General features: G+C 43.5%; 1 protein-coding gene across 2 annotated transcripts in view; it reads left to right on the plus strand.

Annotated features, from left to right (window-relative positions):
- Positions 1–25,393, plus strand: part of TTC4 (tetratricopeptide repeat domain 4) — a 28,029-nt gene extending 2,636 nt beyond the window's left edge. Inside the window, exons 3-10 of one of the 2 annotated variants that reach the window (XM_058430618.1) lie at positions 196–357; positions 3,978–4,055; positions 5,484–5,608; positions 11,131–11,217; positions 14,251–14,465; positions 16,168–16,249; positions 20,314–20,396; positions 24,150–25,039. In XM_058430618.1, the coding sequence (XP_058286601.1) occupies positions 196–357; positions 3,978–4,055; positions 5,484–5,608; positions 11,131–11,217; positions 14,251–14,465; positions 16,168–16,249; positions 20,314–20,396; positions 24,150–24,252 (935 nt within the window). In that variant the 3' untranslated portion in view covers positions 24,253–25,039. Of the gene's footprint in view, positions 1–195; positions 358–3,977; positions 4,056–5,483; positions 5,609–11,130; positions 11,218–14,250; positions 14,466–16,167; positions 16,250–20,313; positions 20,397–24,149 lie in introns of both variants that reach the window. The other variant, XM_032137682.2, reaches the window with a different exon arrangement.
- The last annotated feature ends 2,482 nt before the right edge of the window (positions 25,394–27,875 follow it).

The following is a 27,875-nucleotide window of genomic DNA, read 5'->3' on the forward strand; positions in this document are numbered from 1 at the left end:
GTAGAGACGGGGTTTCACCGTGGTCTCGATCTCCTGACCTCGTGATCCGCCCGCCTTGGCCTCCCAAAGTGCTGGGATTACAAGCGTGAGCCACCGTGCCCGGCCATATAGTACATTATTACATGATTTAGAATCTATTTTTAATGAGCCTTTTAAAAAGTAGGCAATAGTGATTATTTTTCCTCTTCTTTGCAGAACAGGCCAAGACCTATAAAGATGAGGGCAATGATTACTTTAAAGAAAAAGACTACAAGAAAGCTGTAATTTCGTACACTGAAGGATTAAAGAAGAAATGTGCAGATCCTGATTTGAATGCTGTCCTTTATACCAACCGGGCAGCAGCACAGTACTATCTGGGTAATTTATAAGTGCTTTCTGAAGAATAAACTTATGATACAAGCCATCATGATGGTTAGTGGAGGTCTGAGAACATCAGAGGATGAGGGGCTGTTATCACAGAAACCTAGACTAAGGATAGTTTACTCTGATTGAACTCTGGTCTTCCAAGTTGACCTGATGAAAAGAGAAACAGGATGGCTTGTGTAATTCTTACTATCTGAACCCAAAAAGTGACCTGGTCACTCAAGTAAGGTGTTGGATGTATGGGGCAGTATGTTCTGAGATTTTTGAGCCCAAGGGCTTCTACTCTCTCAAAAAATGTGTTTTACTGACCTTTTATCCTCTTTTCAAGGATGCCAGCAGGATTAAGGCAGTAGAGATCTTTAGGTGAGATAAGCTATTTTAATCTAAGGGAGAATATTTCAGAGCGTTCTGTGGAACCTTTGAGGTAAAAATATTTTTTGGTTGGGTGCAGTGGCTCACACCTGTAATCCAAGCACTTTGGGAGGCTGAGACAGGAGGATCGCCTGAGGCCAGAAGTTCAAGACCAACCTGGCAACATAGTGAGACCCTGTCTCTACAAAAAAGTTAGCTGGGCATGGTGGTGCCTGCCTGTAGTCCTAGCTACTTGGGAGGCCGAGGCAGGAGGATTGCTCAAGGCTACAGGGAGCCATAATCACACCACTGCACTCCAGCCTGGGTGACAAAGCCAGGCCCTGTTTCTAAAAAGTTGTTTGGATGAGGAATTTTAACTCTTTTATTTTTTCATATTTTTTACTTTATTACATTCTTTGTAGAGACAGGATTTTGCCATGTTGCCCGGGCTGATCTCGAACTCGGGCTCAAGTGATCCATCTGCCTCAGCCTCCCAAAGTATTGGAATTACAGGTGTGAGCCACCGCACCCAGGAGATTGAGGAAGTTTGGAAACTGCTGCTTCTTAGAGATTTACAGTACACATTAACATGTTAAAGACACTGAGATAGCCTGCAAGAAAATAAGTTTACCCTGGGTTTCTCAAATTTTGTAAGCTTCCTCTTCAGGTAATACTAACATCACGCAGATTCTGTAGCTGTAAATTTGGGAAATGATTATTTAAGTAGTATTGCTGGTGACTAGTCTTGGTTATGTTAGACCTGTGGGTTTTTTTTTTTAATGATTTATTTTTTTAATTGAGACAGGGGTCTCGCTATGTTGCCCAGGCTGGCCTTGAACTCCTGAGCTCAAGCGATCCACCTGCCTTGGTCTCCCAAAGTGCTGGTATTACTGGCGTGAGCCACTGCACCCAGCCTAGACCTCTGTTTGTTATCACAGAATTCAGAGAGGACCTAGGACTCTGGGGCTGGTATGCTGAAATTTCATAACATTGTGCCTTGTGTTGGGTACTCAGTGGAACTTTTCAGTCTGGAAACTCATGTTTCTAGGAAATTTTCCTAGATTCTTTGATATTTTTCTTTTTCTTTTTTACTCTTTTTTCTCTTTTTGGAAATCCTGGCTGCTGGTACTTTGGGAACCAAGTAGGAGAAGAGGACCAAGGGCTCAATCTTTAATATTTCCTTTACTGAATCACCTTTGTGCCTGGGGGTTCCAATCCAAAGACCCACTGTTTTATTGTCTGCTAGGCTAAACCTCCAGTCCTCCACCTGGAGGAACAGAGGAGGAGTAGGTCACTGGTGCAGCAGAGAGGTAAGGAATATGGGACTCTGACTGCTTCTTAAGTAGATTTTCAACCCACCTTCACCCCCACTTCCAGAGGTACCTGGCGCCATCAGTTCCTGAGTCCTGAGTACTTTGTAGTTTCTGCAGTACAGCTTGGTAGCTTTTGTGCTTTCCCTCTGCTGGTTTAGAATTCAGTTTCCTTAAGCCTGATATATCAGTTACTTGTCCCTTTGTTTTCCAGCTTTCAGAATGTGTTCTGTGTTCTTCTCATTTTCTTTGTCTTTATGGGAGGGAGAGTGGGGATTGAGTTAAGTGTATGTGTTCAATCTGCCTCCTTTAAAAGTCCTTGGATCACTTTCATGTGCATTTTTTTCCATGGTTGAGATCCTGCTGTTCTTCCAGTTTGATATTCAGTTTTTTCACTTAATTTTATAACAAAAAATTTCACCGTCATTAAAAATCATTTCTGAATGTTATTTCAATAGCTAAAGTTGCATCATATGGACATGCCACTATTTATACTGTTTGCTTTATTAGTCTACTATTGTTGAGTATATAGACTGTTTTTTGGTTTTTATAAATAATGCAAAAATAAATAAAGTCATAATATTTTTCTGATAATTCTGATTATTCATTAGGCTAAAGCAGGATTTGGCAAACTAGGACTCAGAGTCTACCCCAGGCCCCTTGGGTTGCCAGGAACTAAAAATGTTCCATACTTTTTTTTTTTTTTTTTAAAGAGACAGGGTCTTACTCTGTTCAGGCTGGAGTGTACTAGCCGTGATCAAAGCTTAGTGCAATCTTAGACTCCTGGGCTCAAGCAATTCTCTCACTTCTGCCTCCCGAGTAGGTAGAACTATAGGCATGTACCACCATGCCCAGCTAATTTTAAAAAATTTTTTTGTAGAGAGTCTTGCTATACTGCCCAGGCTGGTCTTGAACTCCTGGTCTTAAGCAATCCTCTCACCTCGGTCTCCCATAGTGCTGGGATTGCAGGAGTGAGCCACCTCCCCAGAGGTTTCTTACATTTTTCAAGAATTGTAATAAAATGAAGAAGAATGTGCAGTAGACCACATGCGGCCTGCAACACCTAAAATATTCATCTGGCCCTTTACAAAATATTTTGCTGACCCCTGGGCTAGAGATTTAGGTAAATACTAAACCATTAAGTAATAATTACAGTATACTCCAGAAAGTTAAAGTATACCTCATGGCTTCCTAGTTTAGATAACTGATAGGTGTGTGATTGCATACTTCTTTTTTTTTTAATGCACTTACAAATACATACGTGTGTCTAGATATTTAGTTTGGTTTTTTGTTTTTTTTTAAATAGGCTTCCTCTATACTCATAGAACCACCACGTGAAACAATATAGAACAGACATCCTCCCATGTTTCTTACATGAGGATCTATCTCATTCTTTTTAATGGCTGCATAGTATTCAATAGTATGGATTTACCATAATTCACGTAATCATTACCAAATTGAGGATATCTGAGTTATCTCCAGCTTTTCACAATTAAAGTAATGCTGTAGTTAACATGCTTTTACATTTATCCCTGCACATTTGTTCAAGTATTTTTGATAATTTTCCAGAAGAAAATTGTTGTGTCAAAGTATATGTACAAAATACATGCTAATTTGCTTTCTAATTTACCCTGAGAGTACCCCTTTTTCATATCTTTTCTAATATAGATATTATTTGTCTAACTTTTAGCGATTTCTTAATCTTAATTTCCTAATCATTAGTGATGTGGAACATGTTTTCATGTGCTTACTAGCCATTTACAGTTCTGTAGACTGCCTGTTATAGACATTTCTAAGGCTCTTGACAAGTACAACCATATTTTTTCAAAAAAACAGTTGCTGTCATTTGTATTTCCCCAAGGTTGTACAAGAGTGTCTTTGTCACTACATATAAAATTTTGGAAACATTTTGATCTCAAAACTTCTCTCTTTTACTAAACGGTGTTTTGTTAGGCAATTTTCGTTCTGCTCTCAATGATGTGACAGCTGCCAGAAAGCTAAAACCCTGCCACCTCAAAGCAATAATAAGAGGTAAGTCTTGTAGAACTATAGTATGACATTTAAAGCTTTGATATGAAGGTGCTAGGATACTAATAAAGTCATCTTATTTTTGCAGTCTGGGTATTAAGTTCCTGTTCCTTATCAACAGCAACATGACACTTTTAAAAGAATTCCTCAGAGAATGACTTAACCCTTTACGTAATAAGAATTTGTAGAGAAATAGAAGCCCCTCATTTTAAAGTAATAAAAAATAAAATTAATTAAAACAAAGCAGTTGCAAAGCCATATTCTGATTTTTTTTTCCAAATTAGCTGATTGAAAGGCAAGGTCTTCAAATGCCATGTTAATGTTAATTAAAAGATAAGTTATGGGACCTTTGCTGATGACTCTGGTGCTGAGATATTCTCAGATTATGTTTTCTCTTGTAGTCTGACCTTTCTACGTAATAATAATGCTTTTATTACTTTTATACTTCACCTTTTCTTTGAGAAGCTCATAGGTGCTTTGCAAACTTTAATTTATTCATCACATATTAATCTTCCCTGCATCCCCATGGACCAGCTTAAAATGCTTTCTCAAAATTATGCCTCTTTAAATGTTCATGGTTAAGGGCAGTAGGCAGATCCATGTCCCTCAGCTGTAGGAAAAGAAGGTACTGAACAAAGATTGGCTGATAAATTGAACCTAGGTAATCCTGTGGAATTTGCCTCAGCCTAGAAGTGTGTAATCCTTGATTCAGTTGTTGGTTTAACTTACAATGTGACCTTGGCAAGACACCCACTTTGAATATCAGTTTGCTCATCTCTAGAAGATGGGGTTAGAATCTCTTGGCATCTAAGCCCTTACAATGCTTATATTTTGAAATTCTGTGGAAAACCTAAAGAGGATAACTGGAGAAAAATGTACATGATAACATTAATTTTTTTTTTTTTTTGATGGAGAGGCAGCTTAAACTGGTAGCCATAAAGAACAAAATTAGGAGACACCTAATGTCTTTGGCCTTGCCACTGCCTTGATGAATAGCTGAAGCAAATTCTGCTTTTTCCATCCATTTAAAAAATCATCTGGGATGGACTTTATCCTTCCTGTTTGCAGATGAGGAACCTAAAGCTTGGATATGCTTGGTCCTTTGTCTAAGGTCTAGTTGGTAAATGACACAGCCAGATTTCTAGCCTTGATCTATCTGGTTTGCCACTAAGTTACAGCTTTTCCTACTTTAAGAGCCCTTAATACCAGGAAGACTTACAGGAGTTTTGAACTAACTGGACCTTAGGGATTTTTCTGATTTAGGACACAAAAAATATTCTTCCTTGTCTGGGGACTGCAGTATAAGGGGCATTATCCTCCATTTTGCCTTCAGGGTACCGGCTGGTAGTTGGTGGGGGTGGGAGATCTTGCCCAAAGCAGGCTCTTTCCATGCATGTTGTTCTTGAATCCTAAGGGTTCTGGGTTCTGCAGGTGCCTTATGCCATCTGGAACTGAAACACTTTGCCGAGGCCGTGAACTGGTGTGATGAGGGACTGCAAATAGATGCCAAAGAGAAGAAGCTTCTGGAAATGAGGGCTAAAGCAGACAAGCTGAAGGTTGGTGACTGTCAGCAACCAATTAGCATTTGCTAATTAGCATTAATTAGCATTCCCAAGATTGTGTCTCTCAAGTCATTGTAAACTTTTTAAAAACAAAACCCCAAACTAGTCCCTACTCCTGGAACTGTGGAGGACACAGACAAGTAAACAGTGATAGTGTGATATAGAGGTAAGCAAGGATAGATGGTGTGTATAGTGGTAGTACAGTCATGTGCCACATGACAGTGTTTCATTCAATGATGGAACTCCGTATATATTACAGTGGTCCCATAAGATCATAATGCCATATTTTAACTGTACTTTTTCTGTGTTTAGATGTGTTTAGCTACAGATACTTACCATTGTGTTACAGTTGCCTACAGTATTCAGTGTAGTTATGTGCTTTACAGGTTTGTAGCCTGGGTGCAATAGGCTGTACCATATAATCTAGGTATGTAGCAGGCTATACCATCTCAGTTTGTGTAAGTACATTCCATGATGCTTGTACAACAATGATTGCGCATTTTTCAGAATGTATCCCCATCAATCTGAATGGAGATACGTCTTGTCCAGGGCAAAATTAGATACCATTACTATATACAGTCACATAACAATGTCACATGTTCAGGGCCAGCTAAAGACTCCCAGTGTATATTATATACTCCCATTCCATAGCATAAGCCATGAGGAGAGACCTAAACCAGGAATTAAGAGACCTTAAGACTAGTTCTGGCTTTCTATTAACAGGCTTGTAAGGCAGTATTGCACAGTGGCTAAGAGCTTAGACTCTGGAGCCACTGCCTAAATTCGAAGACTCCCTTCACGACAGTTGTGTGACTTGGACAACTTGCTGATCTCTTTGTGCTTTAGCTACCTCACTAGTAGAAGGAGAATTAAAATACTACCTTATAGGGCTATTATATAGTTTAGATGGTTTAACATAAGTAATGTTTTTAAATAACACCTGGAGCATACACACAGTAGTGCTATTTAAATGTTGGATATTATTTTGGGTAGTATGGTATTCTGTTATTATTACTGTTTTTAATCATCATTTTAGCTATTATGTGCCAGAAATGTCACATATCATCAGCAATGACCAGAGGTCATTCTGGTCATATGAAATGGTAGAAAAGGTAGATTTCTATGGATCCACATGGCTCAATAACAGAATTCTGAGCCTAGGTAATTGGGTGTGGCCAGAATTTCTGAAAGTGGTATATACAGGAATGAATGTCTAGAGGGCTACTGGGGACAGTCACAATTAAAGGGAGATTTCAAGGCCCAGAAGCCTGATATTAGGTCTAGGTGACATTGCTTGCTGAATAGCTGAATTATTCCCCCGTTTCTGAGTACAAGCTGATTCTGGGTTCCTATGTGCTTGGCATATAGCCAACAGACTCGTGGCTATTTTAATATCAGACAGAGTAGACTTCAAGGCAGCAAGTGTTACCAGAGATGAAGTGAAGCTTTTTTTTTTGAGACAGAGTCTTGTTCTGTTGCCCAGGCTGGAGTGCAGTGGCATGATCATGGCTTACTGCAGCCTTGATCTCCTGGGATCAACTGATCCTCCTGCCTCAATCTCCTGAGTAGCTGGAACTACAGGCGTGCACCACCATGCCAGGCTAATTTTTTTTTTTTTAATTTGTAAATTTGTAGAGTTGAGGTTTCACTGTGTTGCCCAGGCTAGTCCCAAACTCCTGGGCTTTAATCCTCCTGCCTTAGCCTTCCAAAGTGCTAGAATTACAGGCATGAGCCACTGTGCCCAGCCATTGAAGCATTTTTTTAAATGATAAAAGGACCAGCTTATAAGAATATTTAACAATTCTAAATGTGTAGGCACCTACTAACAGCTTCAAAATGCATGACGCAAAACTTGACAAAGAAGGAAGAGACAAATCAATAAATAGGTGGAAATATCAACTATCTCAGTAATTAATAAAACCAGTATTTAAAAAATAGAGAGGGGTAGTGTCAGTCACAGTGGTAGACTAAAGACCCTTAAAATTTTTCTCCTCCATAAAATCAATGAGGAAACTGGCAAAAATGATCAGAATTAACTTTTCTAGGACTCTGGAAATGAACCAGAGGTTTGCAGCAATCTGGAGCATGTTTATTCAAGAAAAATGATGGAACCTCAGTAAGAACAGCAAGCTTTGTGACATTTTAACTTGCTCTATTCTCATCTCCCTCCTCTCCAGTTCCGCAGTAGCCTTGAAAGCCAGTAGCCCACAGAGATGGTGAAAATAAACAGCCTGCAGCCACCAGAGGAGGCAGAACAGGGTTGGAGCTCTTTCAAAGCCCTTTCCCCAGAGAACTGTCATGATTTGACCATCTGGTAGATCCCTGGAAGACCCCGCTCACAGGCCTATTTTTATATGACCTGACTTGGAGCTTACCCAGTATAAAAAGCTTTTTTACATAGGGCCAGAAAATAGAGGGAATGAAAAGGTGGGAGAGAATTTGTCAAAAAACAATTAGAGGCAATTGTTAAAGACTGTAGAAGCTGAAGCAGTGGATAATACTGGAGCAAACAATAGGTGCATCATAAAGCTTAAAAGGAAAAACTGGGGGAATGAAATTCTATGGGGGCTCCAAAAAGCTCCAGTATTCCTGGAGATCTGGATGGTCACACATGTGCCCAGGGCTATACATGTGCTCAGGAAAGACCTGAGAAGACCCTAAGCTCTCAGAGTCTCTGCAAGAAGGAAGTGAAGGCTAAGGTAGAATTGTAAACTGCTTGGGTGAATGCTAAAAGTGTGCTTCAACATGTACACAAAGCCTCTTGACAAAGATTGGAAGACTTACTGTCTGGTCATTAACTAGAGGAAGCCTAGATGTGGGACTTACTAGACAAAGACTTTAAACCAGCTAATTTAAATATCTTCTCAGAATGAAAGGAAATAGTGTCTAAAGAACTAAAAAAAGTATGAGAATGATATCTTTCCAAATAGAGAATATCAACAAAGAGAAGTTACTAAAAGGAACTTAACAGAAGTTCTGTAGTTGAAAAGTACAATAACTGAAATGAAAAATTCACTAGAGGGGCTCAACAGCACATTTGAGCAGGCAGTAATAAGAATCACCACACTTAAGATGTATCAGTTAAGATTATCCAGTCTGAAGAACAGAATGAGAAAAGAATAAGGATGAAGAGAGACTTGTACAATGCCATCAAGCATACCAGCAAAGGCATAGTGCGGGTCCTAGAAGGAGAGGAGAGAGAGAGAAATGGGCAAAAGAATACTTGGGGAAATATTGGCCAAAAACTTCCCAAATTTGGTGAAAAACACTAATGTATACATTCAAAAAGTTTAACAAACTATAAGTGGGATAAACTTAAAGTGATCTCTACCTAAACACATTATAATCAAACTGTTGAAAAACAAAGAAGAGAACCTTAAAAGCAGCAAGAGAAAAATGACTCTTCATGTACAAAAAATCCAAGGAAAATTAACAGCTTTCTCATCAGAAGCCATGAAGGCCAAAAGGCAGGTAAATGACATATTCAAAGAGCTAAAAGAAAAAGACTGTAAGAATTCTATATTTAGAAATCTATTCTTCAAAAATGAAAGAGTGGAAGAGAAGTAGTAGTAAAACCATCTATATGCAGACAACATGACCTTGTATATAGAAAATCCTAAGGGATCCACTAAAAAACTCTTGGAACTAATAAGTTCAGCAAGCTTGTTGGAAACAACATCACCAGTACACAAAAATCATTTGTATTCTATAGATTTTTAATGAACACTCTGAAAATGAACTTAAGAAAACAATTCAATTTTAAACAGCATCAAAAAATACTTAGGAGTACATTTAACAAAAGTAGCTAAAACTTATACTCTAAAAATACAAAAAACATTGTTGAAAGAAATTAAAGAAGACCTAAGTAAATAGGAAGACATCCCATGTTCATAGATTAGATCTTAATATTGTTAGATGGCAATACTCCCAAAATTAGTGTATCAATTTAGTGTAATTTTCTTTTTTGAGACATGAACTTGCTCTAATATTCAAGCTGGAGTGCAGTGGCATGATCATGGCTCACTGCAGCCTCAAACTCCTGGGCTCAAGCAGCCCTCCTGCCTCAGTCTCCCAAGCAACTGGGACTATAGGCATGTGATGCCACATCTGGCTAATTTCAGTGCAATCTATCAAAAGTCCAACTGGCTTCTCTGCAGAAATGGACAGGCTGATCATAATATTCACACAGAAATTCAAAGGACTCTGAATAACCAACAATCATGAAAGACAAAAAAAAACAGAATTGGAAGACTCACACTTCCCAATTTCAAAACATATGACAGAGCTACAGTAATCAAGGCATTGTGGTACTGGCGTAAGAATAGACATATAGGTCAATGTAATAAAATTGAGAGCTCAGAAATAAGCCCTCACATTTATGGGGAATTTATTTTCAACAAATGTGCCAAGACCATTCAGTAGGGAGGTAATCTTTTCAACAAATGATAGTGGGACAACTGGATATTCACATGTGGGAGAATGAAGCTAGAACTTTACCTCATACTATATAAAAAAGTTACCCAAAGTGGATCAAATACCTAAATGTAAGAGCTAAGACTATACAACTCTTAAAAGGAAACATAGATATAAATCTTCATGAACTTGGATATGACACAATGCACTAACAAAAAAAGGAAAAGTAGATCGATTGCACTTCATCAAAAGTAAAAACTTTTTGCTTCAAAGGATACCATCAAAAAAATGAAAAGGTTAAGATAAATGTGAAGAAAAAAGTGAAAAGGGGCCAGATGCAGTGGCTCACACCTGTAATCCTAGCATTTTGGGAGGCCAGAGCAGGAGGACCACTTGAGGCCAGGAATTCGAGACCAACCTGGGCAACAAAGTGAGACCTTGTCTCTACAAAAAAAAAAAAAAAAAGATGAAAAAGCCTACAGAATGGAAGACAATATTTGTAAGTCGTAAGGGACTTTTATCTACGATATATAAACAACTCTTACCATCTCAATAAGACAGGTAACTCAGTTTTTTAAATGAGCAAAGGATATGAATAGACATTTCTCCAAAGACACACAAATGGCCAAAAAGCACATGAAAAGATGTTCAACATCATTAATAATTAGGAAATGCAAATAAAAACCATAGTAAGATACCATTGCGTACCCACTAGGGTGGTTATACTTTAAAAAAAAAAAATCTATAGAGACAGGGTTTCTGTCACCCAGGCTGTGTTTCATAGCACTCGGATCACACCACCAGAGTAGTACATAATCGACCTGTTACACTGGCTCTTTACTTGTCTGTACCCCTCAACCCCTCAGTAGACTGTGAGTTCCTTGGGTACATACCGGAAGTAAATTTAAACTGCTGCTGCCATGGGGTCTGACATCTAGGCATGTACTTTGTAAATGTTTATTGAACTGAATCTGGCCACTGGTATTCCTTAACACAGGAGCTTGGGTTGGATAGAGACCAGAGACAGTAATTGAGGAGCAGGCTAGTGCAATAGAAGAGGAAGCCAGGTCTCTAGAGCTGATGCCTCTAAATTTCATTTTTAGCGAATTGAACAGAGGGATGTGAGGAAAGCTAACTTGAAAGAAAAGAAGGAGAGGAATCAGAATGAGGCTTTACTCCAGGCCGTCAAGGTGAGTTCTCAAACCTTAGGTTTTTATGGTCCTGTTAAATCCACTAATCCTGTGAAGCTTGTTGGGAACCTTTCTTGGGGTGCTTTACCTGAAGGAATTTGTTCATTTTCTTTCTACTTTGGTAAAGCAGTGTGACGGAGGAGACCAGGCTCTGGAGTCAGGCCACCCCAGTTCAGTCAGCTCTCTCATGTGCATGTGTTGGTCTCAGTAACATATACAGTTGTCTCCACTTACCTGAAGCAGATGTATTCCAGGATCCATGGTGGATGCTTGAAATCTCAAATAGTTCTAAACCCAATTGCCATCAGTCAGAACACATTTCTGTTTGTATCTTCCACCCACAAATATAATGCCTTTTCTATCTTAGCTAAAGCGCTTACCACACACTGTGGCCATAATTTTTGCAGTTTGAGGTACATCAGCAACAGCAAAACTAGCATGAATTTCTTTTTCCTTCTTTGTAATTTCACAGATAGAAGGTTGCTCTTACCATAGATCTTAGCAACCTCAGCATACAATTTTTCTTCTAATTAAGTTGAGAAGTTTCACCTTTTTACTTAAAGGAGGTGGTTTATAGCTTCTGTTTGGCATATCCGAATTGCCAGCATCAGTACTCTTGTGCTTTGGGGTCCTTATTAAGTAAAATGAGTGTTACTTAATACAGGGACTGTGATACCATGACAGTCAATCTGATCATTGAGATGGATACTAACGCACAGGTGGGTATCATCTACAGCGTGGATGTGCTGGACAAAGGAGCAGAGCCTGTGATTTCATCATCTGCTACTCAGTGCATAATTTAAAACTTGCAGGTTGTTTATTTCTGGAAGTTTTCATTTAATATTTTCAGACCATGGTTGACCACTGGTAACTGAAACTGTGGAAAGCAAAACCATGGATAAGGGGACACTATTGTACTGAATACCTGCTTTGGGTTAAGTGTTATTTAATCTTCACAGTGGCCTTCTGAAATAGGTTGTCTTGTTTCTGTTTTTCTGGATAATAAAATAGTTTCAGAGAGGTGAAGAAACCTTACCCAGCTAAGGTGTTAGAGCCAGGTCCTTGCTCTTAACCACTGGGTTATACTGCATCTTGAGAAAGTCTGACATTTTAGGATATTGCTCCTATAACAACAATAACAAATTCCCACCCTCTCTCTGTCTTTTCTGTGTTTTGAAATAGATGTAGTCTGATACCTAGGGAGTCACCTGTTTGAGCTTGTTGGGTCTTAACAAAGGAGAGAATATCTGCTGGGAGATTATGGGATAGGTTTGTTTTTTGTTTTTTGTTTTGAGATGGAATGTCGCTCTGTCGCCCAGGCTGGAGTGCAGTGGTGCTATCTCGGCTCACTGCAGCCTCCACTTCCTGGGTTCAAGCAATTCTGCCTCAGCCTCCCGAGTAGCTGGGACTACAGGTGCACACCACCATGCCCAGCTAATTTTTATATTTTCAGTAGAGACGGGGTTTCACCTTATTGGTCAGGCTGGTCTCGAACTCTTGACCTCAGGCGATCCACCTGCCTTGGCCTCCCACAGTGCTGGGATTATAGGCGTGAGCCACCGTGCCCAGCCGGGATAGGTTTTTTGTTTTATTATTTGTTCAGTTAAGTTATGCACCATTTATGTTACTTGTTGACTGTAAGAAACTTAACACTGCTAAAACATACTCCACTATTCACTCCCCACAACAATCTGTTTACATGTATTAACACATTAAACAGATTAGAATGCTCCAGATTTTCCATCTAATTCTCATTCACAGTGAGGGATTTGTTTGTTTTCTTAAATGTAGAATATGGGATGCCCAGACACCCAGACATTTGCGTACATCCTTTTTTTTTTTTTTTTTTGGTTCTCTTCTTTAGTGTAACCCTTCATCTCAAACTTAGCATACATAAGAATTACTCTCAACAGTACACAAAGCCATGCATGCTGTATTTTACTAATGGTTTAAGGGAGGAGTCAGCAAACTGCAGCCATTGGAACACAGCCCTGCCTATTTGTTTATGTACTACTTATGGCTGTTTTCACACTACAGTGGCAGAGTTGAGTAGTTAATTTTGACAGAGACCATTGTCCAGAACTCTTAAAATATTTCATATCTAATGCTTTAAGAAAAAGTTTGCTAACCTCCAATTTAGGGGATATCATCAAATCTAATTTTGATTGCATGTCATTTCCCCTCATGTGCTAACCTTAGGAACCCCTGCACAACTACATAAGAGGTGACCCTACTATTTCAGACCCTTGATTTATGCCCATGTCTAGGAGACAGTCAAGATTAAGTCAATGCACACTCTTTCTAGTATTCCATGTCCCAACTAAACTGAAACATTTGACATTTTTTTTTTATCTTTTCTGTCCTTTTGTACTTGCTGCTCGTTGGAGTGGAAGGCTCTTCGTCCCTTCTAAGTGCCCCTCCCTTCCAACTTCTCTGCTTTTCAAAGTCATTGTTCAAGGCCTAGCATATCTCAGTCACCTCCAGCCCCCAAGGCTGAATTAATTATTCCGTTGCCTATGGTTCCACAACTCCACTACTTACCTTATATCATCATTATTTCCATAGCTGTCTCACCACTTGATATTGAGCAGAGGCTTGAGGGCAGGTAACCATGTCTAATTCTCTGTGACACAGGGTCCAGCCCAAGATAGATGCCCAATGAAGGTGAGTTAAGTGGTACCTACTATGCGCCAGGCCTCAGGGCTAATGAAGATGGATTGTGTGTAGAGCTGTCCCTCAGGGAGCTCCCATTGTTATGGTGTTTCTTTTTTGTTTGTTTGTTTGCTTTTTGGTGTATTAAAGTTAGTTGTCCATGTTCATTCAGGGTACAGATGGAGAAAATTAAATTAAAAATAAAGTTAGTCGTGCAGCCTGGACAATATAGTGAAACTCTGTCTCTTCAAAAAATAAAAATAAATAAAAAATAAAAAAATTAGCTGGGCATTATGGTTTCTTTATTTCAGTAAAATGGGTTTGCATCCTCCCACACAATAAGATGTGCATTATGTGTGTGTGTTTCTGTCTTTAACCCAGGCTAGGAATATCAGGCTCTCAGAAGCTGCCTGTGAGGATGAAGATTCAGCCTCAGAAGGTCTAGGTGAGCTTTTCCTGGATGGACTCAGCTCTGAGAACCCCCATGGAGCCAGGCTGAGTCTAGATGAACAGGGCAGGCTGAGCTGGCCTGTGCTCTTCCTGTACCCAGAGTATGCCCAGTCGGACTTCATCTCTGCTTTTCATGAGGACTCCAGGTACTGACTTGCCCAGGAGCCCTCTGCTTTTCCTTGCATGCTGTCTCTGTTTTTGTGGCAGGAGGGAGAAGTGGATTTTTGGTTGAGAAGGGAAGATAATGGTTTAGAGAGTTTCACACCATCTGGTTTGATAATAACCTCTCTATCCTGTAGCTGACTGAACCTTGACTAACTAGGTTTGCAATGACAGACAAAAGTCTCATCGTCATACTAACTGGGCTAGTACACGCAACACCACAGGATTGTGTTTACCAAACAGTGGTACACATCGCTGGTAAAATATGAAGTCATTTTAGGTAATACATGCATAGCAATTTAAGTGAATATTAATTGGCGTGGGCATACCTGTAATCCTTTGGAGGCCGATCAGGAGTAATTGAGGCCGGATTGACCAACCTGGCCAAATGGTCAAAAAAAAAAAGCACTCTCTCTCTCTCTCTCTCTCTATATATATATATATATGTCTTTGAGATATATATATATATATCAAGCTTGTGATTTCATAGGGTTAATGTGTAGAATGAGTCTAAGTGTGAGAAAATTTTTTTTGTAATTTTTTTTTTTTTTTTTTTGGAGACCAGGTCTCGCTCTGTCGCCTAGGCTGGGGTGCAGTGGCGTGATTATGGTTCATCACAGCCTCCAGCTCCCAGGCTCAGGTGATCCTCCTGCCTCAGCCTCTCAAGTAGCTGGGACCACAGGTGAACATCACCACATCTGGGTAATTTTTTAATTCTTGGTAGACACAGAGTCTCTCTCTGTTGCTCAGGCTTGTCTTGAACTCCTGGGCTCAAATATTCCTCCCACCTCGGCCTCCCAAAGTGCTGGGATTACAGGCGTGAGCCACGGCACCCTACCAGAAATGTTTTTAACCCTGAAGCTGTTTAAAGAAAATTATGTCAGCTGGGCACGGTGGCTCATGCCTGTAATCCCAACACTTTGGGAAGCCAAGACAGGAGGATTACTAGAGGCCAGGATTTCAAGACCAGCCTGGCAAACATGGCAAAATCCCGTGCCTAATAAAAATATAAAAAATTAGCCAGGCCTGGTGGCGCACGCCTGTAGTCCCAGCTGCCTGGGAGGTTGGGGCACGAGAATCTCTTGAACCCAGGAGGTGGAGGTTGCAGTGAGCAGAGATTGCTCCACTGCACTCCAGCCTTGGTGACAGAGCAAGACTTTGTCTCAAAAAAAAAAAAGAAAAGAAAAAAAGAAAATCCTGTCAGTCAGGTGCAGGGCTCACACCTGTAATCCCAATACTTTGGGAGGCTGAGGCAGGAGGATAATTTGAGCCCAGGAGTTTGAGACCAGCCTGGGCAATATAGGGAGACCCCTGTCTCTGCAAAAAAAGAAAAAAATTAGCCAGGCCTGGTGGCCTGTGCCTGTAGTCTCAGCCACGCAGGAGGCTAAGGTAGACGAATTGCTTAGGCCCGGAAGTCGAGGCTACAGTGAGCTGTTATCATGCCACTGTACTCTAGCCAGGGTGACAGAGTGAGACCCTGTCTCAAAAAAAAAAAAAAAGAAAGAAAATTATGTCATAATAGGACAAGTGATACATATACACATTTGGGGTACTGCTGTCAAATGGGTTAAGCCTGCATTTCATGTTTTATACATTCTAGATAACTTTGAATTAGTGTCTGGGGACTGATGTGGGGAAATAGATCGTGAGTTACTGATACCCAGAAAGTACATGTTTTATCCTTAGGTTTATTGATCATCTAATGGTGATGTTTGGTGAAACACCCTCTTGGGACCTAGAGCAGAAATATTGCCCTGATAATTTGGAGGTAAGAGAAGTTTTATTTCGTTCCTCTATGGAATTAATTTTTTTTTTTTTTTTTTTTTTTTTTTTTGCGGCGGGGGAAGCAGTCTGCTTTATTTTTTTGAAAATTATAGTAAAATATACATGATATAATATTTACCATTTTAACCATTTTTAGGTATATAGGTCAGTGGCATTAAGTACATTCACATTGTTGTGCAACTATCACCACCAGCCATCTCCAAAACTTTTTCATCTTCCCAAATGGAAACTCTAAGTACTTCATATAAGTGGAATCATACAGTATTTGTCCTTTTATGTCTGGCTTATTTCACTTAGCATAATGTCTTCCAGGTTCATTACATATTGTAGCATGTGTCAGAATTTCCTTTTTTTTAAAATTTTTGAGACGGAGTCTCGCTGTTTCACCCAGGCTGGAGTGCAGTGGTGCGATCTTGGCTCACTGCAACCTCCGCCTCTCAGGTTCAAGCGATTCTCTTGCCTCAGCCTCCTGAGTAGCTGGGATTACAGACGCATGCCACCACACCCAGCTAAGTTTTGTATTTTTAGTAGAGATGGGGTTTCACCATGTTGGCCAGGCTGGTCTCGAACTCCTGACCTCAAGTGATCCACTCACCTCGGCCTTTCAAAGTGCTGGGATTACAGGTGTGAGCCACCACGCCCAGCCAGAATTGTCTTCTTTTTTATTTATTTTTATTTTTTGAGACAGAGTCTTGCTCTGTCACCTAGGGTGGAGTGCTGTGGTGCAATCTCAGATCATTGCAACCTTGCCTCTTGGTTCAAGTGATTTTCATGCCTCAGGCTCCCAGGTAGCTGGGATTACAGGCATGCGCCACCATGCCTGGCTAATTTTGTTTGTATTTTCAGTAGAGATGGGGTTTTGCTATGTTGGCCAGGCTGGTCTTGAACTCCTGGCCTCAAGTGATCTGCCCTTCTTGGCCTCCCAAAGTGCTGGGATTACAGGCGTGAGCTACCATGCCCAGCCAGAATTCTGTCACCCAGGCTGGAGTGCAGTGGCGCAATCTCGGCTCACTGCAAGCTCCGCCTCCCGGGTTCACGCCATTCTCCTGCCTCAGCCTCTCCGAATAGCTGGGACTACAGGCGCCCGCCACCACGCCCGGCTAATTTTTTGTATTTTTAGTAGAGACGGGGTTTCACCGTGGTCTCGATCTCCTGACCTCGTGATCCGCCCGCCTCGGCCTCCCAAAGTGCTGGGATTACAAGCGTGAGCCACCGCGCCCGGCCAATTTCTTTCCTTTTTAAGGCTGAATAACATTCCATTGTTGGGATTTTTTAAATAAAAAATCACAATATCCAGTATAAAAAATTACCTTTTTCTAACATTTGAGAGTAGGATGCCAACTGATGTCCCATTACCCCTGAATACTTTACTGTGTATTTCCTACACAAAAGGACATTTTTCTTTATAATACCCATATAGCTATCAAAGCAGGAAATTTACATTAATTCACTGTTACCATCTAACCCTCAGACTCCATTCAGGTTTCACAAATTCTTTATAGCAAAAGGGTTTTGTTCAGAATCACATACTGTATTTAGTGATCATGTCCTCTTAGTCTCCTTCAGTATGGAAGAGCTCCTCAGTCTTTCCTCCACTTTTTTTTTTTTACTTAAAAAATTTTTATTCATATTTTTGTGATCATGTGACTCAACTGCAGTACACTTTCTTGATCTTAACACCTTTGAAGATTACAGACCACATATTTTGTAGAATGTCTGTCATTATGGGTTTGTCTCATGTTTCCTTGTGACTAGATTTGGATTATATATATTTGTTTGTTTTGAGATGGAGTTTTGCTCTTGTTGCCCACGCTGAAGTGCAATGGTGTGATCTCGGCTCACCGCAGCCTCTGCCTCCAAGGTCCAAGCGATTCTCCTGCCTCAGCCTCCTGAGTAGCTGGGATTACAGGCGTCCGCCACCACGCCCAGCTAATTTTTTGTATTTTTAATAGAGACAGGGTTTTGCCATGTTGGCCAGGCTGGTCTCAAACTCCTGACCTCAAATGATCTGCCCGATTTGGCCTCCCAGAGTGCTAGGATTACAGGCATGAGCCACCACGCCCGGCCTGGATTATGCATGTTTGGCGGGAATATTACAGAAGTGATGCTGTATTCTCATTGCACCTATCAGACGGTACATGATCTCCATTTGTCCCATTACTCATGATGTTCACTCTGATCACCTGATTGAGGTGGGATCTGCCAGCCTTCTCCACTGTACAGTTACTTTTTCTTTATGATTAATAAGTATTTTATAGGGAGATGCTTTGAAATGGTGTAAATATCCCATTGCTTGTCAGACATTCAACATATTTATTTATATTGGTGGATTTATAGTTTCCTGTTTCATTTAATGAGTTTTAATCCATTACTACGATTGTTCCTTTAATGCTCAGAATATCCCAGATTTGGCCAGTGGGAATCTCTTCAAATTTGTTTCTGTGTCCTTTTGACTTGTGTCTATTTTTTAAGCGGTTGCTTTCTTACACAGGGTGTTCTAGGTTCAGATTTTGCTTTCCTTGCCCCAGCTCTGGAATTAGCTATTTTTTCCCAAGGAGCCCTGGTTCTTTCTAGTGAAGAATGGTATTTAGAAGCCGAGATCTCTGTGCAATAAGTGTATAAGTGTATTGATTAATACAATGGGGGTAGAGAGGCAAGCTTACTGCCTCAGTAGTGCCTTCTCAGTGCCACAGCTGGGGAGAGTGTGTGTGTGTGTGTGTGTGTGTGTGTGTGCGCGCGTGTGTAAAACCATGAAGTCTCATTGGTATCTCCAACTCTAATTCAACATCCACAGGATTTTTTCTCCCTTTCTATATTTGTAACAATGACTTTCTTCTTGTTCTTTTTTTTTTTTTTTTTTGAGACAGGGTCTGGCTGTGTTGCCCAGGCTGGAGTGTGGTGGAGAGATCTTGGCTCACTGCCAAGATCAACCTCCTGGGCTCAAACGATCCTCCCACCTCAGCCTCCCAAGTAGCTGGGACCATAGGCGTTTGCCACCGTGCCCAACTAATTTTTGTATTTTTAGTAGAGATGGGGTTTCACCATGTTGCCCAGGCTGGTCTTGAACTCCTGGACTCAAGTGATCCACCTGCCTCAGCCTCCCAAAGTGTTCAGATTACAGGCATAAGCCACCATGCCTGGCCTGACTTTATTATATTCTTAATATAGTTATTTGTTTGATCAGTTCCCCTCCTGTTATCACCGCTGGCCCCTCTCCTACGTGGAGCCTTCCTCACCCTACTTGGACTCGACTCCACACGTTACGCTGCTGCCCCAGTGTGGGTGTCTTCCTCACCTGCACAGACTCTGACATCCCGCACTGCCCAACGACCCTACATGCACATCCTCCTCATCCTGCTTGGACTCTGACCCCACAGCAGGCCACCCCTGCCATGAGTGGTCACCCTCCTCACCCTAGTTGGGCCTGTATACTCCATATTAGTTGTCCCCATGCATGGATACCCTTTTCACCCCACATGGCCTCTGACACCCCACCTTGGACAGCCATCTTACAAGGGAGCCCTTCTTCCCCTACTCAGGCCTGCTGGCCCCCAGCATGGATGCCCTTCTCCACTGGTCCTGCTCTGACACCCCGGCAGCTTCCTGTGCAGGCATCTTCCTCACCCTGCTTGGGCTTTGACACCCTGCACAGACATCCTTCTCTCCTTCCTCAGGCTCTTTGCTGCTCTGAGCCACCATAGCTTTCTCCTCCACATACCTGATGGCTTTAGTCTGAATTGTTAGGGAAAGGAGGGCTACATAGGCCTGGCCTTGTGTCTTGACTCTTCTGTTTACCAGCTGGGTAATGTTGGCAAGTTGTTCTCCTTCTCTGAGCCTTGATTCTGTCTTTGGAAGATGGAACTGATAATAGCCTCTCTTACAGCGGCATGGGGGGCACTAAATGCAAAGCACCCAGCTACACAACCGTATAAATGAGGCATTCAACTGCTAACCGTTGCCATCTTTTTAATTTTCCCTGGGCTTAGCCTCAACTAAGGCTGCCGAAGCGCTTTATCTCTGACTCTTGCCCTTCTGTTAATCTTGCAGGTCTACTTTGAGGATGAGGACAGGGCAGAACTATACCGGGTGCCTGCCAAGAGCACCTTGCTGCGAGTTCTACAGCACCACAGGTGAGTCATCTCATGGCGCTGAGTAGACTGGGGAAGATGCTCAGTGTATTAGTCCATTTTCACACTGCTGATAAAGACATACCTGAGACTGGGCAATTTATAAAGAAAAGAGGTTTAGTGGAGAACTCACAGTTCCACGTGGCTGGGGAAGCCTCACAATCATGGCAGAAGGCAAGGAGGAGCAAGTCACCTCTTACGTGGATGGCGGAAGGCAAAGAGAGAGAGCCTTGTGCAGGAAAACTCCCTTTTTTTTTTTGAGATGGAGTTTTGCTCTTGTCGCCCAGGCTGGAGTGCAATGGTGCTATCTCGGCTCACTGCAACCTCCACCTCCTGGGTTCAAGCAATTCTCCTGCCTCAGCCTCCTGAGTAGTTGGGATTATAGGTGCCTGCCACCACGCCCGGCTAACTTTTGTATTTTTAGTAGAGACGGGGTTTCACCATGTTGGCCAGGCTGGTCTCGAACTCCTGACCTCAGGTAATCCACCTGCCTTGGCCTCCCAAAGTGCTGGGATTACAGGCGTGAGCCACCACTCCCGGTCAAAAACTCCCATTTTTAAAAGCATCAGATCTCGTGAGACTTAGTCACCATCACGAGAACGGCACAGGAAAGACATACCCCCATGATTCAGTCATCTCCCACCGGGTCCCTCCCACAACACATGGGAATCATGGGAGCTACAAGATGAGATTTGGGTGGGGATACAGAGCCAAACCATATCACTCAGGCACCATCCCAGGAGTACAGCCAGTTCTCATTCCGCTGCTGATTGCCTCATACTCCCGTCCCTTCTGCCCTGAGCACAGAGCTGTGTGAGACAGCAGCCATGGAGACTGGCCTGGCCCATTAAACTTAGCCGTTGGTCAAACAGGCTCTAGTGTGATGATAGCCCACTGCACCACAGCCATAACACTCCAGACCAGGGGAGATAAATAGGGCTGGTCTGAGAAGGGAAAAGCTGCCTGGCTTTTGTATATGAAGGCTACTAGGATGGCCTTTTTTTTTTTTTGAGACGGTGTCTCGCTCTGTCACCCAGGCTGGAGTGCAGTGGTGCGATCTTGGCTCGCTGCAACCTCCACCTCCCAGGTTGAAGCAATTCTCCTGCCTCAGCTTCCTGAGTAGCTGAGATTACAGGCACCCGCCACCATGCCTGGCTAATTTTTGTATGTTTAATAGAGACGGGGTTTCACCATGTCGTCCAGGCTGGTCTCAAACTCCTGACCTCAGGTGATCCACGCACCTTGGTCTTCCAAAGTGCTGGGATTACAGGCGAGCCACTGCACCCGGCCAGCCTTCCTTTTCCTAATTGTACCTATACCTATGTCTCCTGATGCTCTTTCTTTGTTTGCTTTTTCTTATTTTAAATTTTTTTTTTTAAAACAGAGACAGGGTTTTACCATGTTGGCCAGGCTGGTCTTGAACTCCTGGGCTCAAGCAATCCACCCACCTCAGCCTCCCAAAGTGCTGAGATTACAGATGTGAGCCACCACACCCAGCCCCTAAAATTTTTTTTAAAATTATTTTTATGATTGATAGAGACAGGGTATCTTCTCCAGGCTGGTCTTGAACTCCTGGGCTCAAGCAGTTCTCCTGCCTCACCCTCCCAGGTAGCTGGGATATCGAGTGCATGCTAGTGACCCGGCTCCTGATACTGTCATATGAAGACAGCATTGGCTCTTGAAGTCAGACCCATCATCATTTACTGGCTGTGTGACTCTAAGCACATGCTGCCTCTCTGGGACTGCCGCCTCATCTCTGGAATGGGAGTAATACATGCCTACACATTTCTCAGGTACTTGAGAGCCAATGAGAGGATAGGAGTTGAAGTGCTGTTGTAAACTGCACAGGGCAGTCCTGCTGTAGGAGGGCATCTTTGTCATTAGCAGTGGCAGCAAGTTGGATTTGGCAGCTGTCTCAGAGAAGCCGTGAGGTGTTCCTGGACTATAAGGGAAAACCCTCAGCAGATTTGCAAATTGACTCTTGGACTACTTTTCCTTAAGCTTTGAGCAAAGCAAAGAAGAGAAAAGCAGATGCTTTTGCACTTAAGCTAAAAGAGCCCAGTGTATTAGTGTAAAGAGAGTGGTTGGATGTGGTAGGAAATGAGGCTAGAAAGCTAAGTTAGGACCATACAGGAAGGCCTGAATGCCCTGCTAAGGAACGTAAACTTTATCCTGATTGATTGTGGTGTACACCAGGGTTGATTTTAAAAATTAAAAAGATTTTAAAAGATGTACAGAATAGGCCGGGTACAGTGGCTCACACCTATAATTCCAGCATTTTGGGAGGCTAAGGCATGAGGATCACCTGAGCTCAGAAGTTAGAGATCATCCTGAGAAACACAGCAAGATCCTGTCTCTACAGAAATTGTTTTTATGGTGTTGTGCACCTGTAGTCCTAGCTATCTGGGAGGCTGAGGCAGGAAGATTGCTTGAGCCCAGCATCTCGAGGCTGCAGTGAGCTATGATCACACCACTGCACTCCAACCTAGGTGAGAGTGAGATCCCATCCTCCCACCACCCAAAAAAATTACAGAGTGATGTAAAGATTTGAAGTGTACCGTTCAGTGGCGAGGCCTGAAGTAGGAGGAGGTGGATTAGAAAGAGGTTTAGGAGGTAGATTGGATGGGAGCTGGTGTAGTGTTGAGTGATGTGATAGGGGTGTCCAGCTAGTCTTAATGCTTTGGCTTGGTAGTCAGGAAGGAAAGGTTTTTCCAGATCTGATTGATACCTTTGGTGGTGTTTTGCTCTGGTCCCAAATCTCTCTTCTTCTAGTTTGTGGACACATTTTTAGCTGCTCATTTTCTCAGTTGTTAGCAAATTACCCAGAATTCTTTAAAGGCCTGAGTTCTGCCCTACCCCAGAGGAGAAATCTAAATAGGAAGCAGACCGATGCTTGGAGGAAACCAGTTTCATGCTTCTCAGAAAATGTAAATGCTGTTGAAAGTTACTACCTTTAAAATTATTACCATAGGCAAGAGCCTACCCAGGACTGATTTCTGGCAACTTCAGACCCTAAACTGGGTGGAGCCACGAAATAGGCCCTCTGTCCCAAAGCAGGCCCACTGAGTAATGCAACAGCCCTATCCCTGGGAGGCCAAAGCCCTCCCTGCCTCTCCAGCCTGCCTGACTCCTTTTGCTTTGTGCCCTAGCCACAGCAAACGTTCCGGTTACTTGCGCCTCCTGGCTTTTGCTCCCCAACCCCCATCACCACCCCTTCCCCAAATTAAAGCCAAGTTCAGACATGGCATCTTCCAGGAAGCCTTTTTTGATTCCCTTCCTCATAGAGGGAATCGTGCCTCCTTGGGATAATGCTGTGCCTCACAAATGCTTCTGCAGTTGTGCCTTGCTGTCATTAATTTGTTCCTCATCTCCCTCCCCTCCAGGACCGAATTTGACAACAAAGATGATGGTGTGTGGGTGTTTGTTTGTTTTTTAATCTCTGTGTTTTCAGCACAGGGCCTGGCTTACCACTGAATGTTGAATGAATGAATAAAACCATGCTTTATATTTTTATTTCATATTTAGCCTCAGACATGCATGATGCCAGAGGACTGGCCTAAAGGTTCTGGCTAGGTTGTAAGGATGAGAATGTCATGCTAATTTGCCAGATTTATGAACCACCAAATAACTGTGCTAAACTTACGTTTTCATGTTGACTGCCATCCAAAGGCTCACCTTGAATGTTGTTAGGAAGGTGCATGGATGGTTAAGATTGTAATTAAATTAACACCCTCTCTTTTGTTGTGTTCACGGCAGGTACTTTGTGAAAGCCCTGACACCAGCATTTTTGGTCTGTGTAGGATCCTCTCCTTTTTGCAAGAATTATCTCCGGGGGAGAAAGGTGTACCAGATACGATGATTAAGCCAGGGCCCCTGGATCTCCTCCCTCACCCTCCTCTGCTGGGAACCTAGCACACCTGAATCAGCTGGACATACTGCTGGAGTCCAGTGCTTTCTTTCCATCACCCTGGGGATAGTCCTTCCTAGCATCGTGGTGAGGGAGGAGCCGCTGGCATCCGTCAACTGCAGCCTCTCTGGCTGGTCTTCACCTTCCTCAGTTGATATAAAACTCTGGGCCTTGGCCATGATGTCCCTGGACTCCATTGCTAAAGGGACCATCTGCTGCAGTTACCACAGCAACTGACCTGAGGGGCACCCTGGTCTGTGGAGATGGACTCAGGATCCAGTGACATGATCCTGAACTTTTGTGGAGTTTGACACCTTAGAGAAGCTACCCCTCAAACTGCACATCTACACACAAGCAAACAATGCATAGGATTCCAAGGCTTTAAAGCTGAGACCCTGGCCTCAAGTTATTTCATGCTCACAGAGGGAAGCCACGTGGGGTTGCTGCAGATGCCTTGAGGTGAAATGGGGGCAGGAAAGCCACATCTTGCTCTGCATTTATAAAGACCATACAAACTGTGATCCTTGGTACCCCTAAAAAGATGATTGCCAATTTTCTTCATCTTTGCCATATGGAGGACTGTGACAGACTTTCACAGTGGCCTGAGTTCCTCTGCAGTTTTGACATTTAGGATTTTGTGTCTTTTAAACTGGAAAATCTTGTAGCATGTTGGGTTGTTATACGGTATATTTTTGTCCGCAGCTGTTTGTTGCCCCGTTCCTAAGAGGAGTTTATCCATCCTGACCTGTAGCTGTGTGACTTCTTGTAGTGCCCCCACCGCATCCCCCCGGGAGAGTGTACTTCCCTGCTCCCGATGCAGGGGGATATGCGCAGGCATGAGCTGTCCTGTGTCTGACAGAAGCCTCAAGAGTCATGTGTGGTTGGCCTGTGTTCTTCCCTCTGCAGTGAGAACACATCTCCCACAGAGGAGCCATTCCATGGAGCTGAGCTACAGCAGCTGGCCTGCAGCCACTGAGTGTCACAGGAATGAGAGGGCAATGTTTGCTGTAGTAAGCAGTGAGATTTAGGGGTTGGTTGTTACTATAGCAGAACTAATACATCAGTAAACTGGAACCAGCTGCTGTCCTTAAAAGTGGACTAATTTGAGGCTGGGTGCGGTGGCTCACGCCTGTAATCCCGACACTGGGAGGCGGAGGTGGGTGGATCACCTGAGGTCAGGAGTTCGAGACCAGCCTGGCCAACATAGCAAACCCCGTGTCTACTAAAAATACAAAAATTAGCCAGGCGTGGTGGCAGGCATCTGTAATCCCAGCTACTCGGGAGGCTGAGGCAGTAGAATCACTTCAACCTGGGAGGCGGAGGTTGCAGTGAGCCAAGATCGTGCCATTGCACTTCAGCCTGGGCAACAAGAGCAAAACCCTGTCTCAAACACAAACAACAAAAGTAGACTAATTTAGAGTTTTGTGTAGTGTGCCTCACTGTCTTTGAAAGGAAATTGGCTGTGGAATACTTACAAAGAAAGAACCATGCAGCTTCCAGGTGCCGGTCCGTCTGTGGCTTGTGGCCAGGAAGCTGAAGTTCAGTCTCCTTCCTACGCCTGGTTTTGGCCACTTAAGGACCTGAGGACCAGTTGAGGGCCTGGTTTTGGTAACCTAAGGGCCTGAGGACCAGGAGGCCGATGGACATGAGGTCCTTTGTGCACTCTCTGCTGTCAGACCTAGGAGAGACTGAGAGAGTAATTTTAGGGATTGTTAGTACAGAGGGATGGGAAAAGGGGAGAGCTCTGCACCTGCTGACGCCTGATCCTGTATTCAAGTACTGTTAGCCACATGGGAACCTGGAGTCTTGACCCTGCCCTGACCCATCATGTGGGTCACATGACATTCCTTCTCTCTGAACATCTATCAAATGGAGAAGGGAAATGAAGGACTGAATGTTTGCTGTGTTCTTTCTGCAACCCTTTTTCATCCCCATCCCTGACATGGGAAACAGGGCCTGGCCCCTTATTGCCAAGACCTAGTGGGCAGTCCTTGCAGAAAGCCAGAGGGAATGGGGCCTGGGACACCACTGTGTTGTGGACACGTAAGGTCCATGGTGTGTCTGCAGCTGGGGAGAGAAGCCTTTGTGGCTAGAAATGGGCCTACCGTGAACCCTAGGTCAATCGGGAAAGTGGATGTCAGCCTCCTCACTGACCTCAAGTAGACAGAAGCAGTTTACACAGCCCAGCTGTGTGGCCTGGAGCAAGCTCTGTCACATTATGCGCATCAACTCCCCCGCCCCCACCCGCCCACCGTGTGTTATAGAGAGGGTCGGAGAGATCCCCAAGACCCCCTGCAGTTCTACATTCTGGATTTAGGAACCTTGAATGTGGATTTGGGGCCTTTTCAGCACAGCAGGCTTGCCAAGGGAGCCCCCTCCCCCAGCAGGGCCAGAGGCTCACTTGGGAGAAAGCCACGTGGGACCAGAGTGTGGAGAGGTGCATGGCCAGGTAGTACAGGCTCAGGCCATTGCAGGTGCAGCCCAGGTTGCAGAGGTCCTGGTAGCAAGACTTGGTAATGAGTGTAGGACTTCCTGGAGAAGGGGCCAATGTTGTGGCCAAGCCATAGCTCTATTCGTTGAGATGCATGTCACCCATGATGTCCAATGTTATCTGCCCAAACCACTGGGCACTCAACGTGGCCATGGCCACACACACACACAAGATGACGAAAGCATGACAGGAGAGAAAAGGTTAGGGCACGACCCTCCTTCTGTGGTCTCCCACCGTGACAGGCACCTTGGGTGAGTTTTGTAACCTCTGAGCCCCAGAATCTTTTGCCAAATGACGTTAATAATAGTAGCCGCACTCAGTATTACTGACAGTGAAATGCTCCTGTCTGTCCTCCATCGGGAGCAGTGGGAGCAGCAACTCAAGACACTGCATGTGGAAAGGCTTTGCTGCAGGCTGCAGGGCGTAGGAATTACGGGTATTGGGAGTACAGGCACCAGATGCAGGCCTGGTTCTCAAGGAGCTCACAGTCTGGTTGGGCAAAGGGGTAGGAAGTCCTGCGAGTGGACAAAGATGTCAGGAGCCACACCTGGGGAGGGCAGAGGGTCCTGTTTACGACCCCTGGAATGAAGGACACCTCCAGTCCATCGGGTACCAAGGGTACTCTAACTCTTGGGCAGAACTGCCTCCCCACCCACTGCTGTGGAGGTTGTTGGATATTTCCGGCCACACCAGGCTGGGGAGACCTACTTCCTTCTGTCATTTAGTCACAAGCCTCACTGAGGCTGGCTCTGGGTCAGCTCCCACCCTGGGCCCTGCCCTTGAGGAGCTCCCAGGCCATCAGGGAGAGTGATGTGGAAACCAATATGAAACGAGGGTGCACAAAGGGGGCCCAAGCCCCCTTTAGCTGAGCAGAGGTAGGAGTGACTGATCCTGATGGAGTGTGGGGGAGCTTAGAAAAGGCTTCCCAGAGGTGACCTAAACTGGAGTTCAGGGATGAAGAGGCCCAAGCTGAGCATTCCTGGCAGAGGGCTCAGCATAGGCAAGGACATGGAAGCCTTTCCTTGACCCTCTGCCCTCCCCAGGTGTGGCTCCCGACATCTTTGTCCACTCGCAGGACTTCCTA

The sequence above is a fragment of the Hylobates moloch genome, unplaced genomic scaffold (assembly GCF_009828535.3).
Source record: "Hylobates moloch isolate HMO894 unplaced genomic scaffold, HMol_V3 SCAFFOLD_18, whole genome shotgun sequence".
Classification (NCBI taxonomy): Eukaryota; Metazoa; Chordata; class Mammalia; order Primates; family Hylobatidae; genus Hylobates; species Hylobates moloch.